At 37.0% G+C, this 18,347-nt stretch overlaps 1 protein-coding gene across 7 annotated transcripts in view; it reads left to right on the plus strand.

The window, feature by feature from the left end:
* XRN2 (5'-3' exoribonuclease 2) overlaps positions 1-18,347 on the plus strand; it is a 100,542-nt gene that overhangs the window by 38,131 nt on the left and 44,064 nt on the right. For 6 of the 7 annotated variants that reach the window (XM_036244280.1, XM_036244283.1, XM_036244282.1 and 3 more), the window contains 7 exons: positions 1,929-1,973; positions 5,567-5,698; positions 10,369-10,487; positions 12,809-12,944; positions 14,472-14,582; positions 14,676-14,765; positions 15,896-15,968. In XM_036244280.1, coding sequence (XP_036100173.1) covers positions 1,929-1,973; positions 5,567-5,698; positions 10,369-10,487; positions 12,809-12,944; positions 14,472-14,582; positions 14,676-14,765; positions 15,896-15,968 — 706 coding nt within the window. The remainder of the gene's footprint in view (positions 1-1,928; positions 1,974-5,566; positions 5,699-10,368; positions 10,488-12,808; positions 12,945-14,471; positions 14,583-14,675; positions 14,766-15,895; positions 15,969-18,347) is intronic. The other variant, XM_036244281.1, reaches the window with a different exon arrangement.

Raw genomic sequence — 18,347 nt, forward strand, 5'->3', positions numbered from 1 at the left:
GCAGACATTTGTAAGAAGAGCATTTCAGATAGATGGGAACATGCGGTGGAAAGGCTCTGTGGAGCAGGAGCATTACCCAGATGTTCACAGAACAGCAAGGAGCCAGTGTAGCAGGAGCAGAGGAAGCGAAGGGACGGCGGTAGTAGAAGAGGTCAGAAAGATAATGGAGGGCCAGATCTGGTAGGACCCTATAGGTCATTTTAAGGATTTTAGCTTTCATTCTGGAGGGTTTTGAGTATAAAAGTGAAAAGATCTGACACATATTATAAAAGGATCACTAGCTGTTTTATTGAGACTCACTGTATGGAGACAAAGATGGAAGTAGTAAGCCCAGTCCATGAGACCTAGTATAGTTGTAGTGGAGATGTCAAGAGGTAGTTGGATTCTGCATGTTTTGAAGATAGAACCAATGGGATTGACTAATGAGTAAATGCTTAGGTGTGAGAGAAAGAAAGCTATCAAGAATGAGTCCAAGACATTTTGTCTGAGCAATTGAAAATGGTCTGAGCAACTGTGATGATGAAGCCTGGGAGGTGCAAATTTGGGGTTGGGAATTCCATTGTGGAGATACTAAATGAGTGGAGAGAGATCTTGGTTGGACAGTCATAAGTATATAGATGGTATTTAAAGCCATGAAACTAGATGGTTACTCCCATGAAAGCAGAGAAGTGGAGAGGTCTAAGTATTGGGCTCAGAGGAACAACTACATGAAGAGGTTAGGGAATTGAGGAGTGAGGGCAAGCACCAAGAGTGAAAGAGAACCAGGTCAGTGCAGTGTCCTGGAAGCTAAGTGAGGAGTAAGATTCAAGGAGGAATGGGTCATGGTCAGATAGGGACTGAAGACTGAGTAATGGATTTCAGTCTGTAAGTCATTGGTGACTTAAATAAGGAAGTTTCACTGAAGATGTGAAAAAAGCTTGATTAAATAAATTTGGTGGTTTTAATATCTTAAGAGATTTTAAGGTAGTCATTCACCATGTATCCAACATTCAGTCTCTCTTCTGGCAGAAAGCACAAGTTTCAAATTTTGTTAATGCCCTTGCATTTGGCAGTACTGACTTGGAAGGGATAGAAGTGAAGCTAGTAGGATGACAGTACTAGTTGGCCCCTGATTTAGGCCAAAGCTGCAGCCACAGCTACCTTAGCTGTCATTTCAATTCTTTAATAGACACAGAATCTTGGGCATGAGAGGTAAAGGAGGCCTTTGAACCATCTAAATAGTGGGGAAGTAAGATCAACCCCAAATCCTATGTACTTAAAACCCCGGCTACATTTGGAAAACTTGACATTTCAGACTAGACCCTTTCTTGTGAGGTGAATTGGCCCAGAATAAGCAGTGTGAACTTCTGATTTTCCCTCCTTTGATTAGATCGACTTTTTAGAACCAGGGATGGGGGGGCAGTGTTTCCATAGAGCCGACTTCTCTCTTTATCCACTTGTGTCAACCATTTACAGAGTGAGGAACTGTCAAGCCCTTTTTTGGTAACAGAAACTTATTAATAAATTATCTTCTCAATATTTTTAAATTGACACCTTGATTATTAACCGAATTCAGCTACAGCTTAAGAATTCTTTGTTTTCTTACTTATTTGTAGCTTCTCCACATTGGCAGCCTATATGCTCCAGGGTAGAACCAATGGTCTTTGTCATGAGTTTTTCATTCTTTCCTGGAGTGATAGCAAAAGCTATCTGAAAAAAATGAGGAACATTTAAATTACATCTAAACTTAATGTAGAATGCTCTATACATCTAAAGTTCTGATAGGCAACACTTGAAGCATATAGTCCATTACCTAGTTTAATTATGTACCTAGGTTTCTGGGGTCTTCCTTTAAAACTTGAATTTTCTCTCAGATCATTCCTGGTAATGTTTAACTCTTACATTTTTGTGTAATTATTTGACAGAATATGTGGATTTTATACTTTTAGGACAGTTTCAGAAGACGACAGAAAGAAAAAAGAAAGAGAATGAAGGTGAGTTTTAATTAATTTCATAAGATTGGCAATAACATAACGTAATTTGGGAGGAAGATGTTCATTACAACAGGTTTTTATTCTTCATCCAGTAGGAGTTGATTAGGGACATGGTGTTTATTCGATTGCCTTTTTAGGTGGAGAAGAATGCTGGTTTTGATTTCAACGTCCTTTTTCAGATCTAGCATCTGAAGGGCTACACTTGATGGGCGGTGGGGGGGGGGGGTGCATTTTACACTAATCGGGTATTACTTTTGTAATAAAAACAGTATCCCTTTGTATCCTCTTGAAAGTTACTACATTCTGTCTACATCTCTGTCAGGTTAGTATTCCCAGAACATGACACTCAAAACTTTGTTGTTTCTCTGCTCAGAAATCACTGTTGATTCCTTAGTCCCCTTAGAATAGTCTTGTCTCCATCTGGCATGCAAATGCACTATGATCTGGTCGAATTCTAGCTGCCCAGCCTTTCCCCTTCTGCCTCCTAACTATGTTCCTCCAGACTTAGAGCATTGCCTTCATTTCGTACCTCCCAATGGATTTTTGACTTCACAACTCCCTTACATCTTACCTTTTCTTTTTTTTTTCTCTCTTTTTTTTTCTCTCTCAAATCTTTATTGTTGAATGTAAAATGTCCACATTTTTCCTCCATTGATCCCCTCCTCCCCACTCCCACCCCCCTCCCTCCTTTTCCCACACTATTGTCTGTGTCCATTGGTTATGCATATAAGTTCTTTGGTTTATTTCTTCCCACCCCCCCCCCCCATCCCCTTTACCTTTGAGGTTAGTCAGTCTAGCAATGAATTTATACTTCTTAATCTCTTCACCCTTTTCACCCATTCCCCCAAACCCCCTCCCAACTGGCAATCAACAAAATGTTCTTTGTATCTATGAGAATGTTTCTGTTCTACCTGTTCATTTTGTTTGTAGATTCCATTGTTGATAGATATGTATTCATTGCCATTTTGTTTGTTCATACATTTTATCTTTTTCTTCAAAAAGACCCTTCATCGTTTCATATAATAACGGTTTGGCGGTGATGAACACCTTTAACTTTCTCTTGTCTGGGAAAGTCTTTATATGTCCATCGATTCTAAATGACAGCTTTGCAGGATAGAGTAATCTTGGTTGTAGGTTCTTACTTTTCATCACTCTGAATATTTCTTGCCACTCCCTTCTGGCCTGCAAAGTTTCTTTTGAGAAATCAGCTGACAGCCTAATGGGAACGCCCTTGTAGGTAACTAGCTGCCTTTCTCTTGCTGCTTTTAAGACTGTCTCTTTGTCTTGAACCTTTTGCATTTTGATGATGATGTGTCTTGGTGTGAGCCTCTTGGGGTTCATCTTGTTTGGGACTCTGTGCTTCCTGGACTTGTATGTCTGTTTCCTTCACCAAGTTAGGAAAGTTTTCTGCCATTATTGTTTCAAACAGGTTTTCGATTTCTTGTTCTCTCTCTCCTCCTTTGGGCACCCCCAAGATGCGAATGTTGGCACGCTTGAGGTTGTCCCAGAGGCTCCTTACACTATCCTCATTTTTTTGGATTTTTTTTTCTTTTTGCTGTTCTGATTGGGCGTTTTTTGCTTCCTTATATTCCAAATCGATGGTTTGCTCCTTGGATTTACGTACTCTATTATTGAAGCTGTGTAAATTATTCTTTATTTCAGTTAAAGCCTCCTTCGTTTCTAACTGTGCATCGATCATTTCTGACTGGTCCTTTTTTATGCTCTTGAGGCCCTCACTGAGTTCATTGAGCATCCTTATAAGCAGTATTTTGAACTCAGTATCTGTTAGGTTGCTTATCTCCCTTTCGCTTAGTTCTTTTATTGGGGTTTTGTTCTGTTCTTTCGTTTGGGACCTGTTTCTTTGTATCCTCATTTTGGCTGCCTCCCTGTGTTTGTTTCTGTGTATTACTTAATGAGAGGTATGGGGCTCACTAAGACCAGATGCTGCTCGTTTGAAAGAATTTAGGAAAAACCTGAAGCAGGATCCAAGACAGGCCAATCCTATGGTTAAGCAAGTGGCAACAGCTTGGGAGGGCTTGAAAGTTGGGTGGGGTGGGGCGGGGCGGGGCCTCAGGGAGTCAGCAGGGCGGGGCTACCAGTGTGAGCCAGGTTGCTGGAGTCCCAGATATGGCTTCTGTCTGCCGCCCCAGGGAAGGGCTCACCAAAGGAACAAAGGCCTCTGACAGCACCTTGGTCCCGGAGAAAGCCCCCTCTCCAGCCCTCGCTCCAGTGCCAAGCAGCTCAGTTCTTCCCTGGGTGTCTCTGGTGCCCCTCGAGCTGCCTCCCCTCTGAGCTTAGAGGGAGAGAGTCCGATAAGTCCGTGCGTGGGCCCTTTAGGGAGCTGCCTGGGGCTCCAGCCGCTTCAGCTTTCCTGAGCCTCAGTTTCTGCTGGTTTTTCCAGCCAGAAGTTATGGGGATTCTCTTCCTGGCACTGGAACCCTGAGCGGGGCACCTGGTGTGGGACGGGGACCCCTCAGTCCTCAGGAAGGACCTTCCTAGCTGCGGGAGCCTCCTGATTTTTATCCGCCACACTTGGGTGTGGGACCAGCCCGTCTTGCCACTGCGCCGCCGCCCCTCCTACCAGTCTGGATGTAGCTGCTTTTTTAAATTCCATAGTTGTAGGACTTACATTCAGCTTGATTTCAGGTGGTTTTGAATGATGGTTGTTCTGTAGTTTAGTTGTAACTTTGATGTGGTTGTGGGAGGACGCGATACCGCTTTTACCTAGCCACCATCTTGACCAGAAGTCACATCTTACCTTTTCCACAAAGTTTTCTGTTGCTTCTGCTCGTAGTCTAGGTTGAGCGATTCTTTCTTTTAACTGTGGTGCCTCTTGCTGTGATACTTTTTTCTTAATTGCATGCCTTATAGTCACTTTATTTCTTTAGTTCTTGTTTTTCTTGTCTTGCTTACTAGATTGTAAACTCTTGGAGTTTAGGAACTGCCTTTTATTATTATATTTTATTGGAATTGAGCGATTTCAGGAACCTAGAAGGGAGAAAAGTAGAGATGTTTGATTATTGCATGTAGGCTCAAAATCACTTAGATTGGGAGGGGCATATTTATTTTCTACCTTATATATAATTATTTTCTTTTAGTCAGTATATGTTTTAAAAACCTCTTTTATCAGTCATCCATGACTATTATCTGTTGTAGCTTTAATCATAGCTCTAATTAATTAGAAAGAAAGAGTTAAATTCTAGGAAGGTGAAGAGTAAGTAAAAGTTGTATTTCTTAGTATACATTAAACTCTTGACTTGTTTTTTATCTTATTAGTTATACTTATATACCTAGAATTGTCTCTAATATGTTCTGAAATTGTAAGTAAACATAATAGAATAGCCTAATGAGACTTGAATAGAACAGTGGATTATATGTACTTTTAGAGCAGAGTTATTAAATATTGCAGACTTACTATTTATAGGGTAAGTTACAATCAAATCCAAGTGTCAACAACCCTGTAATGTTCATGAAAATTTATTTTCATTTTTTAAGTGCTTACAGTGGGGACTCTGTTTCGTTGTCCTCTTTTCTTCCTGCCATCTTCATTGTGATTTAATTTTAATTTCTACATTTATTTCCATTTATATTAGAGAGATCAACCAGCTTTCAGTCCTGGTGGACTATTAACCCCTCATGCCTTGGGTTCAAGAAATTCACCAGGTTCTCAAGTAGCCAGTAATCCGAGACAAGCAGCCTATGAAATGAGGATGCAGAATAACTCAGTAAGTGACTGACTTTTATGTGGCATTGAAGAGTGGTGAATTTCAGATGCCCCTTGCAGTTGTATGCCAATTTTATTATTTAGCTTAGGGTTGTTTTATAGTTTTTTTTTTCCAATTTATTTTTCCTTGAGATATTTTTAATTCTTTTAAATTCATTTTTATCAATATGAAAGTAAATGACATGAAAGAAAGAAAATGTATGTAAATATAGATAGCTAAGTGGCTGCAGTGAGTCTGTAATGCAAATGGGCCTAAGGTACTGGGTCGTGATAGTGCTAGAAGCATGAGTTGGACATGCAGATGTCTCATACCTGGAGCAAGAGAGGAGGGTGGGTTTTGCTGTTTATTTTCCTTTCAGGGAACAGTCATGGTCATTTTGCAGAATAGTGTGCCTCAGTCTGTCAAATACAGGTACTCTTTACCACCTAAACTCTCACTTTCCAACTCACCTTCCTGTAATAGTGGCAACAGACCATGAGCGCAGGGCAGCAGCAGGGGTGAGGGAATAGACCAACGGTTCTCAACGTGTGGGTTGCGACCCCTTTGGGCATCGAACGACCCTTTCACAGAGGTCGCCTAAGACCATCAGAAAACATATTTCTGATGGTCTTAGGAACCGAGACACTGCACCTCTATTTGTCTCCCTGCGGGTCCGCCCACATGCAGATACCCCCACATACAACATGATGAACTGTATTAAAGGGTCATGGCATTAGGAAGATTGAGAGCCACTGGAATAGACCGTTAACCAACATTCACAGACAACAGATAATCAATAAATAAATTATTTGGGGCTAGTAGGCGTGAGAGAGAGTGTGCTATAGAGGCAGGCAAGATAGTATGTAAGGTTTGGTATCTTCTGTAAATCATTGCTATGCTATATCCAAGGTAATGTCATACGTTTGGATGTTTAAATTTAATTATTATGATAGTGATGTGTTGATGCTCAAATCCCTTATTATAGGGCAATCCTATGTCCAGTTGTTTTGCCATATCAGGAAAATGATTGGATTTATATTGCCATAAATTCACGCCTAGAAGTTTTAGAGACCTTAGATTTGGAATTTGAGAACTGAGATTTCACATCTCTTGAGAAAAGCAGCCTGTGTTTTTTTGTTGTTTGATTTTGTTTTCTTGTCTTATTCCTCACACCATTAACAGAGTGGGATGTGGAGGATCAGTGAAAGGGATTGCAATGAGACAACATGAATAGAACAGGAAGAACTGATATCCATCATTTAAGATTATAAGGACTATAGTCCCCTCAGATTGGAACTGAGAGTGGCAAGTATTCTCAAACACCACGTTGATGATATAATACTTTTCTCTTAATCTCAGGGAGGCAAGTAGGTTTAAACTATGCCAGCTGTGATGCTTTGAGAAGGATTCCAATATTATGAAGGACTCCACAGGACTAGACCCACTCACTATTGGTTAATGTCTGCCATGGAAATAGCAGTGAAGAGATAGGTGATTTGGTTGCTTATTTGATCCTGTCTTAATTCCTCTTGACACAATTGTTTCTGTTGGAGTCTTTCCATGGAGAGATTTTCTTTTCTTTTTTAATTTATTTTTTGTATTGATTTTTTTGAGAGAGGGAATTAGAAACCCTGATGTGAGAGAGAAGCATCGATTGGCTACCTCCTGCACACCCCACATCAGGGTTGGTCCCCAGGACGTCTCAGTTTATGGGATGACACTCAGTCCACTGAGCCACACCAGCAGGGCTGCATAGAGGGATCTTCATCTCATATATTCCACATTTTCATTTAAAATCATGAAGTTCATTTAAAGGGAGCTTTTAAGATTATGTGTTTTTTTTTCTAAATGTTTGGGCATGTTAGTCTCTAGTAGTTGACTGGTGTCTATTGGTGATCTGCATTGGTAATGTTCTATTAGAGAGCTTTGTTTCTCATGAATATGGTTTTATTTATTTTATATAACTATGATTTTAAATGTTGCATTCTGAGGTGTGGTTTTATTATTTGTGGCCAGTCTCAGTTTAGTAGGTTTTATTGCAAAAATAGCTTTTTCAAAACAAATTTGAAGTGGTATGAATCTGGTATGTTCAGGAAAGTATACTTTTATTGGTAGAGACAGAGCAGAAAGGAGAGCAGCAGGGATTCAGTATTGAAGGACAGCCAGCTTTTTTTTTTTGTCCTTGGAGGTATATTATTTTTGTTATCCAAAGACAGAGTTTAGCCCTGGCCAGTTTGGCCCAGCGATTGGAGCATTGGCCTAAGGACTGAAGAGTCACGGGTTCGATTTCTAGTCAAGGACACATACCTTGGTTGCAGATTTGATCCCCAGTTCCATTCCGGGTTGTGTGGGAGGCAGCCCGTCGATATCTCTCTCTCTCTCTCTCTCTCTCTCTCTCTGTCTCTCTCTGTGTGTGTGTGTGTGTGTGTGTGTCTCTCCGCTTCCCACTCTATCAGAAAAAAAATCAATGGAAAAATATCCTCAGGTGAGGAAATAAATAAACAAACAAACAAATAAATAAAAGATAGAGTTTATATGTTGTTTGTCAATTTGGGAAAGGTTACTTTTTGCAACAACTTCTCTTTGGTTAACTGCTTTGTGCCAGGAGGCAGTATGTTATTGGTCTTTCACATGTATTTTATTTAATCCTTGCAATAACCTGTAAAGAGATAGAACATTATCATCCCCATTTGAAGAAGAGGCTGACAGAGGTCAGATAAATTGCTCAGGGCCATACAGTCATTAAAGATAGGATTTGGTATTTCAAACTCAGATTTGTCTGACTAAAAATACCCATCTAATTTTCCAAGTACAACAGTACATTCCTGGATTTATTTTTATGACTTTTTTTTTTTTTTTTTTTTTTTTACAGTATTAGCCATTTAGTAGTATCATGATAAAATTTGACATTATACATTTTAAAAAGGAAAGTGTCATAAGCTCTATGAAATACAATTTTACATTGTGGTAACTTTTCTCGGCCTATGGTGTGTACTACCTTTATTACTAAGGTTTTAGTTATAATATTAAAAGACCCTCTTCAGCCATGGCAGGATAACTCCATTGGTTGGAACATCATCCCCATATGCCAAGGTTGCAGGTTCATTTCCTAATCAGGGCGCATACGAGAATCAACCATTGAATGCATAAATAAGTGGAACAAGTCGATGTTTCTCTCTTCCTCTCTTCCTTCCTCCCTCCTACCTTTCCTCCCTCATTCTTTCTCTCTTTCTTCCTCTCTCTCTCTAAAATCAATACATTTAAAAAAAAGAGAGACTCCTCAGCTCTCAACTTAAAAATAATTCAGTTTACTTGAAATATCTAATATACTGTGAATAACAGAAAAAACCGTTTACCACAAATACCTTTTCTGCCCTCTATGTTTTTGGTCATTTAACATAAAAATAACATTGCAGAAGATTATAGTGTTTAAATTAAATATTAAAATACTTTCGGGTGCTACTATGTTCATTGAGTTAGGTACAAAGGGAAGATAATACTGATAATATTTTAAAGGTAACACTTTAAAATAGTACTTTAAAGTAGTATCTGACTTTGAAATAATAAAATCTGCATTTTTCTAAGATGACTAATAGATTTTTATTTGTACATTGAATTTTAAAATAGTATATATAAAGCTTGACCTATGTGGCTTAGTGGATTGAGCGTAGATCCATGGACTGAGAGGACCCAGTTTGATTCCTGGTCAGGACAGATGCCTGAGTTTCGGGCTCAGTCCTCGGTGGGGGGCGTGCAGGAAGCAGCCGATTGATGTTTCTCACATCGATGTTTCTATCTCTCCCTTCCTCTCTCTCTAAAAAAAATCAATAAAAATATATTTAAAGAAACAACAGTATATATAAAATAATTTAACAGTTGTCTGGCAGAGTCTCATTAAACAGTTGCTTTTCAGAGTGGTTGTACTAGGTAGAACACTTACCATTTAACTTCATTCTCACTGGTATTGACTTTTTAATTTACTATTTTTATATTATTAACTTATATACATATATATGTTTTCTGTTTACAACTTTGGTATGTAATTGGTGGGACATGATCATGAATTTGTAACTTGAGGGAACCACCAAAGAAAAAGTTATTCAAGTCCTATAATTTAAAAAGTGTATAAAGCCCTGGCCGGTTTGGCTCAGCGGTTAGAGCGTCGGCCTGTGGTCCTGAGAGACCCGGGTTCGGTTCCCGCTAAGGGCATGTACCTCGGTTGCAGTTTGTCCCCGGCCCTGGTCGGTTGTGCGGGTGGCAGCCACTCGATGTGTCCCTTTCACGTCGATGTTTCTCTCTCTTTCTCTCTGTTCCTCTCTCTCCCTCCCACTCTACCTGAGCAAAAAAAATGGAAAAATGTCCTCGGGTGAGGATAAAAAGAAAAAAAAAATTAAAGAAAAAAAAAATGTATAAAATTAAAATTTTCTTTTGAAACAGTTTTTATCCTAAGAATGTTCAGGGTTTTTGTTTATTTTAGTGTAGGCATAGGAAGCTTGGTACTATATTACTTGTTTGGGGGAGGTGGAGTAGGCCAAGATCAGTCTTTGTACTTTCTAAATATATATATCATATCTTGATAGCTTTTTTAAAAATGTGGTATTGTGAAACATGATGGTAATAGCACTTTGATGTAAAGTCTTATGTGAAATAATAATTAAATCCTTCCTCTGTAATGTTCTAATTGTCTGCAGAGTCCTTCAGTATCTCCTAATACAAGTTTCACTTCTGATGGTTCCCCATCTCCGTTAGGAGGAATTAAGCGAAAAGCAGACAACAGTGACAGTGAACCTGAGCCAGAGGATAACGTCAGGTGAGGACATTTTTTCGGTTGCACTTTGTTAGTAAATTGCTGAAATAGATGTGGTCTAATTAATGCTATTTCACTTAGAGCAGCAGTGCCTTCAGATACTTGCCTGTGATCTTTTTATCCACTAGTAATTAATGTGGAGGTTTAGAAAAGTCAGTAAATTCTAGTGAGATGTGTAAGCTACTATCATTGTTAAACCTAAGTATCCATATTAGTATTCATGCAAGTTTTTGTCCTCCAAACCACTTTTCCCTCTGAGACCAGGCACTAGATCAGCTAGACATGAGGTGTTCGGCTCTGACTATGTGATCTTAATGTTACCATTTGGAGATTAAATTTTCAAGCTGCTTAACCTAGAAAGTTCAGTTACACTTGGATATTTAATATAGTTTGCTTTAATCTTCTCATTTGAAAAGGTTATACCTCAAAATGAAATATGCAAAAGACATTTGGATAAGAGATAAATATGTATATTTTTAAAAACCACAAACTTCCATATGCACAATTATATTTCATGGTAGGGAAGTTTCCCCTTTAGCTGTTTAAAATTTATAATAGAAAACTTTGATTATTTAATTTATCTAGAAGTTTTTAGTCATTATATAGTAAGTTTAACAGCCTCTCATGTAATTAAATCTAGGTTTGAAGCCTGGGCTCCAAATACAAAAGACCAATAGTCTCAGTAATTGTAACTCATTGTGAATTTAGCAAAATGATACAGTTCAAAGTTAAACAATAGTGGTTCACAGCTCATGCTCTTTTAAAAGAGGGCATGGTTGGTGTATTTGTACTTATGAAAAGAAACTTCACAAATACCATGTATGATACTGCACTTTCTTAATATTCTTTGAAGGATTCTGAGATTTTTGGTGACATGTGATTGACCATTTACCTGATCTGAGTTTTTATTCTCTGATTCTATAACTCTGGACTTTTCTCTTAGAGTGATGTAGCCATCATGATCAATGTCAGCTTAATAGTTAACTTGATTTATTTAATACTTCATTGTTTAATCCTGTTGCCTAGGATAATCAAGGTAGAAATGCTTCTATCAATAAATGTTTGGGGGTTTTTTTGCATTTATTTTATTGATATTTTCTATAAAATAGTGCTAGTTTACATTATGGATAGTGGAAATTTCTCCTAGTTGATATTCTGTGAATTCTCTGTGTTTGTGTGAAATTAAAATTGGTATGATGTATTCTGAAACATGACTGTAATTTGTAAGATCTGTTGCATGGTAGAAAATAGCTCTTAAATGGAGAATCATTATATTCTTCATCTGTCCTGATGTGTGTGTGTGGGGGGGTGTGTGTGTGCTTTTTTTTTTTTAAGTGATCTTTGGCTTCTTTGTGTTCCTTCAATAAAATTTTTAAATCTTTCAGAGAATGAGAAATGAGTACTTACAAAAACATATATTTTGAGGGAAAATGGGATTCTTCGCATTATATTTTCGGTGATTAGTAATAATTTAGTGAATGGATTGACTTGCTTCCCAGTTTAGCAGAACATACATGCATACCTTAAACCGACAGAAACTCTTATCTGAAAGAGGGATAATGTGACCCAAGGATAGAGTCGGTGTACACATAATTTCTGCTTGGTTCCTAGATTATTGTTTTACAAACCACCTTCTACCTGTAAAAAAATGAATAGTATAAGTATTTTTTTTTTCTTTCTTTAAGTAATTTGACTTTTTGGTATAGTTTAAATATACTTTAACAAACTGAGGAATTTGACCAATATAAAATCTTCAGTATTGAATCTTTTTTTTTTTAATCCACACCCGAGTACATTTTTCCATATTTTGTTCAGATAGAGTGGGAGGGAGAGAGAGAGAGAGAGAAACATCGATGTGAAAGGGACACATCGAGTGGCTGCCACCTGCACGACCCAACCAGGACTGGGGGAACTGAACCTGGGTCTCTCTGGACCGTAGGCCAATGCTCTAACCGCTGAGCCAAACCGGCCAGGACCAGTATTGAATCTTAAAATGTAGTTTTAGAATAAAAAACATGTAAAACAGTATGAAAATTTGAGCAAACAAGTGTTATTAAAGTAGTTTAATAAATGGTTATTCTTTTTTAAAATGTAGTTTTATAATGGTTTTACTAGTTGTGTTTCAGTTTTTGATGTTTAGCTATCTTTAAGTTGATAATAAATCCTGCAAAAGTGGACTTTTTAGAAATAACTAAATGAAGTTGTGTTAGCGTTACTGTTTAACTCATTTATGTTTCACCTGGATATTAAATATATGATGATTTGGGTGATACATTGGTAGACAATTACTGAAAGTATATTTATTGACTTTGACTGGTTTTTAGGCTATGGGAAGCTGGTTGGAAGCAGCGGTACTACAAGAACAAATTTGATGTTGATGCAGCTGATGAGAAATTTCGTCGTAAGGTTGTACAATCTTACGTTGAAGGGCTCTGCTGGGTTCTTCGATATTATTACCAGGTACAGAAGGAATATTTTTCTCTAAATCTCCAGCTAGCCATTTTAGGAAGACAGCAATTTCTATAATAATGTGTATTATTGAGCTATATTCTGAAATTAAACCTAGGTTCCCTTTTTTAAGTTTCCTACTTAGAACTTCATTACCTTAAATATTTATTTGTAAAGTTCCTTAAGTGTTAATATATAAACAAAGCTAATTTTTGTTGCATTAAAGGGTTTTAGCATTAAATTGTGTGGTTTGAGTGTACTTTGTCTTTCATATTATTAAAGTTTGGTGTGTTTTTTTAATTGGAATAAAAAATAATTGAGTAATAGTCAGTAAATGACTGAACAAAGGACAGTGACTGGAGAATTTGAAAGGCGTTTGAATATCATTTCCTCCATGTAATGTAATGTTGCATGAAGTGCATTCTAATTCAAGTAATCTCTATCTGACAGAAAACCTTTGATAATTGAGATGTCAGAGCTGGCGAGAGATTAGCTAAACATATAGGGGATATAACACTGTTAGATAAAATCTGGTTCTGTGCTTTAGAACGAAGCAAGTTAGGTTTGGTGTGACCTGGGAATAAATCAAGTTTGTTGGTAAGTAGAAGGTAATTTAACGCACTAAACAGTAATACAGTGTTGATCATAAAATACTTTTTTTTTTTATCCTCACCCGAGGACATTTTCCCATTTTTTTTTGTTCAGGTAGAGTGGGAGGGAGAGAGAGGAACAGACAGAGAGAGAGAGAGAGAGAGAAACATCGATGTGAAAGGAACACATCGAGTGGCTGCCACCCGCACGACCGACCAGGGCCAGGGACAAACTGCAACCGAGGTACGTGCCCCTAGCGGGAACCGAACCCGGGTCTCTAAGGACCGCAGGTCGACGCTCTAACCGCTGAGCCAAACCGGCCAGGGCATCATAAAATACTCTTAATTTCATGTTTTACTCCTCTTACCTTAAGATTTTAATTCTCTAGGCACAGAGTCATAACATATATCAGGAAGAAAAGTCTCTTTTCTATGAGTATAAATTGCTCTTGTTTTCTTTTCAATGGGTATACTTAAATATTTTTATAGTAAAGAGAAAGTTGTCACATGAAAATATAATAGGGAATTGTAAAATGAAACTTTTGGCTGTTTTACTCTCAATCTTTGTTTCAATGTTGTCCCTTACCCACCTATATAGACTCAGTAAGTGTCAACTGTAGCTGCTCTTCCATTATATTTGATAATGGCAGCTCCAGAGTTGTAGAGAAATGTCACAAAACACATTTTAAGGATATAAATCTTGACCAAATTGTGTCTGTAAATATGACGTTTGTTGTTAACTGATTATTAAAGGTGCTTTGCAGAAAGTTCACATTTAATTAAAACAACTTTTAGAATTTGTGGAAAAAGTTAATATATGGAATATAAAGTAGAAGTTGGGTGTTTTATAGATAGAATATGGTAGGTTAATGTTCTAATTTTTGTTTGTTTTTGTACTGAGACTATCATTAACATAGATTTTTGTTTTTGTTGTTGTTTATAATTATTGGAGGGCTGTGCTTCCTGGAAGTGGTATTATCCATTCCATTATGCACCATTTGCTTCAGACTTTGAAGGTATTGCAGATATGCCTTCTGATTTTGAGAAGGGCACCAAACCGGTAAGCTTGATTATTTAGAGCCGTTAAATTCATAGAATTTTGGCTTAGATAAAAATTGTGTAAACTTATCTTAAACTTTTTTCTTCCTTGAAGTTTAAACCACTGGAACAACTTATGGGAGTTTTTCCAGCTGCAAGTGGTAACTTTCTACCTCCATCATGGCGGAAGCTCATGAATGATCCAGTGAGTCTTAGTATTTTGAGTATGTTGGTAACTAGGTTTTTGTTATAGGTTTTACTAAAATTAGTCACAGTTGCTTTTCATCTCAGTTGAAATAGTGAAGTATAGAAACAAAGTAAAAGTATTTGAGTCCTTACTGTATAGTTTTCATTACTGCACCCCCACCCCACTTTTCTTGTCATAATTAAGTACCCACCCAGTAGAGCAAATTGATTTGTTTTAGAGAAATCTTTATAACAAGTTGTTTTGTTCTTAGCCTGTTTTTACTTGTTCTAGCCCTGTATGGTGGCTACAAAAAGCTCAGAAGACTGACCTAGCTGAAATCACCTCTGAGCTTGTTTTGTGTTCTATCTAGCTAAAGTGAGACCAAGCTTGGAAGTAGGAATTATTACAGTCAATAAACTCTTCACTCACTGTCTTGGGTCCACAGTTATCAGCTCTACAATTTTATAATAATGCCCCTTTTTTTTTCATTATTTTAAATAAAATAGTTAATTTTGTTTTACTAGACCTGGCATTAATTACCTGGTATTTTTTTTTTTAATATGTTTTTTATTTATTTTAGAGAGAGAGAGAGGAAAGGAGAGGGGAGAGAGAGAGAAACATCTATGAGAAAAATATCAATCAACTGCCTCCTGCATGCTCCCTACTGGAGATTGAGCCTACAACCTGGGTACATACCCTGACTAAGAATCAAACCTCTTGGTGCCTGGGGTAATGCTCAGTCCCTGGGATGATGATCAGTCCACCGAGCCATACCAGCCGGGTATGACCTGGTATCTTAACAGTTTGGTTTTTTTTTTTTTCCTCCTTTATTGACTTTAGAGAGAGAGGGAGAGAAAAAAACATCAGTGAGAGAAAACATCGATTGGCCATCTCCTGCATGCCCTTCACTGGGGATCGGGCCCACAACCTGGGCATGTGTCCTGACTGGGAATCAGACCGGCGACCTCTTGGTGCATGGGTCGATGCTCAACCACTGAGCCCACCGGCCGAACCTTAACAGTTTTTTAAAATGAATGAAACCTCACTTTCTGATCAGGCTTGATAACACAAACAATAGTTATAACAAATCCTGTATAACAGAGGCATGTAATTTTTGTTTTGAATATTTACTTTTCTTCTTGATATAGGATTCTAGTATAATTGACTTCTACCCTGAAGATTTTGCTATTGACTTGAATGGAAAGAAATATGCATGGCAAGGTAAAATTTAGACATAATTTATTTTTGTTAAAATAATTTTAACTCTTTGGTAAAACTGAGAAACATGATTTATAGGATGAAAGGATTTCTATAAAAGAAAGATAAATATTTTAAAAATTATATGTGAAAATTGATGTTTTTTTTTTTTTCACTTAACCTGGGATCAGTAATGATTAATAGTAAATTTAATAGTAGCATTCTGATAAACAGTAAATTGTGTTGAAATACATTAATTATCATATCTTTTGTCTTTGTAATTGATGGGACTTGGGACTTGGTCCTTCCAGTTAGCAGCTCATTGATACCTTGTTAGGTTACTGAGAGATAGTGTCTGTGGAGATTAACTTGTACTCCATTGAAGCTTTTTTTTTTAAAAAAAAAGAAATGTTTTTATTGATTTTTGAAAGAGAGAGGAAGGGAGAGAGAGATAGAAACATCTATGTAAGAGAGAAACATCAATCAGTTGCCTCTTGCACACCCCCTACGGGGATCGAACTCAAAACCTGGGCATGTGCTCTGATCAGGAATCAAACCATGACCTCTCAGTCCGTGGCAGGATGCTCAGTCCACTGAACCACACTGGCCAGGCTCCATTGAAGCTTTTGAAAAATGTTTTAGAAATTTCTTTTAAATACTTAACAATTAATCATTACTTAAAATTTATTTCTTATTTATTTATTTTCTCATTCCTTTGTTCACAGATTTTGTATGAATGGCAATATAAAATTAGTACTAAATTCAAGATGCTATTTATCACTCAACAGATATGTGATGATGACTGATTATAAAACATAATAGTCTTTCACGCAGTAAGCCAAGTATTATTTTACACCTAAACTCCATTTCAGCAAATCATTTTAGCCTTTCTCCCACCACCGTATATTTTTCTAGGATAATAAGCATGTTTAGTAAAATCATGTTTTCTCTCTTTTTCCTTGATTATTCCCTGTGATATGGATGACCAATAAACTGACTCAAAGAGAGTTGTGGGGCAAAGGGAGATAAATAATAATTTATAATTGAAATTATTATGTTTTGAGATTTTTAGGGTTGACTTTTGGTTTATGTTGTAATAAAAATTTCATTTTACTTTAATGAAATGATAATGGGAAATGCAACCCATTGATTGGGGTTAAGTGTTGTGCTCTGTGCACGTATATGCAAATGTTGTTTACTTTGTGGAGGGAGAGGAGGAATAGGAAAATATGAGGTGGTAAAGTAAAAATATTCGTAAATATATTTGTTTTAAATAAGTTCTCATGTCGGTTTATTAAATAAGTAAGTATATAAGCATGAAAGTGACTTGCTGATTATCATTGTAGTATAAATTGTCGAGAGGAAAAATAAGGCAATGCACAATGATTACAATTTTTCCACATCTTCGCCAATATTTGTTAGTTTCTGTTTTTTGTTTTTTTAAAAAATAGCCATCCTAAAGGGTGTGAAGTGGTATCTCACTATGTTTTTGACTTTCATTTTGACAATGATTATTGATAGTGAGCTCTTTTTTTCGTGTACTTATTGGCTACTTCTGTATCTTTGGAAAAAGGTTTATTCAAGTCTTTTGCCCATTTTCGAATTGGGTTTTTGTTGTATTATAGGAATGCGTTATATATTTTGGATACTAATCTCATGATTTGCATATATTTTTTTACATTCTGTAGGTTATCTTTCCACTCTGTTGATAGTGTCCTTTGATGCATTTTTTTTTTTTTTTAGAAAAAAAGGAAGGGAGAGGGAGAGAAACATGCATGTGAGAGCAAAACATGAATTGGCTGCCTCCTGTACCCTCTTATGGGGATTGAGCCCACAACCCTGGGCATGTGCCCTGACCGGTAATCAAACCGGCAACCTTTCTGTGCACAAGGATGATACCCAAACAACTGAGCCACACTGGCCAGGATGCAAAAAGGTTTTAATTTTAATGAAGTTCTATAAAATTGTGTTACTTTGTTTTATTTTGTTGTTGTTGCCTGTGCTTTGGTGTCATATCAAAGAAATTATTGCCAAATTCAATATCAGGAAGCTTTCTCTGTGTTTCCTTATAGTTCTAGCTCTTACATTTAGATCTTTGATTAATTTTGAATTGATTTTTATATATGGTTTAAAGAAGGGGTCAAACTTGATTCTTTTGCATTCATTTTCCCAGTACCACTTATTGAAAAGACTGCCTTGTCCCATTGAAAGGTCTTGGTCCCCTCATTGAAAATCATGTGACTGTATATGTGAGGGTTTATTTATGAAATCTTTTTTCCATTGGTCAGTATGTGTGTTGTTATGTCAGTACCATGCTATTTTAATTAGTTTTTATGCCATTATCATACTGATTAATTACTGTAGCTTTATAATAAGTTTTGAAATAAGTAGGTACAAGTCCTC

This window comes from Molossus molossus, unplaced genomic scaffold (assembly GCF_014108415.1).
Source record: "Molossus molossus isolate mMolMol1 unplaced genomic scaffold, mMolMol1.p scaffold_m16_p_6, whole genome shotgun sequence".
Classification (NCBI taxonomy): domain Eukaryota; kingdom Metazoa; phylum Chordata; class Mammalia; order Chiroptera; family Molossidae; genus Molossus; species Molossus molossus.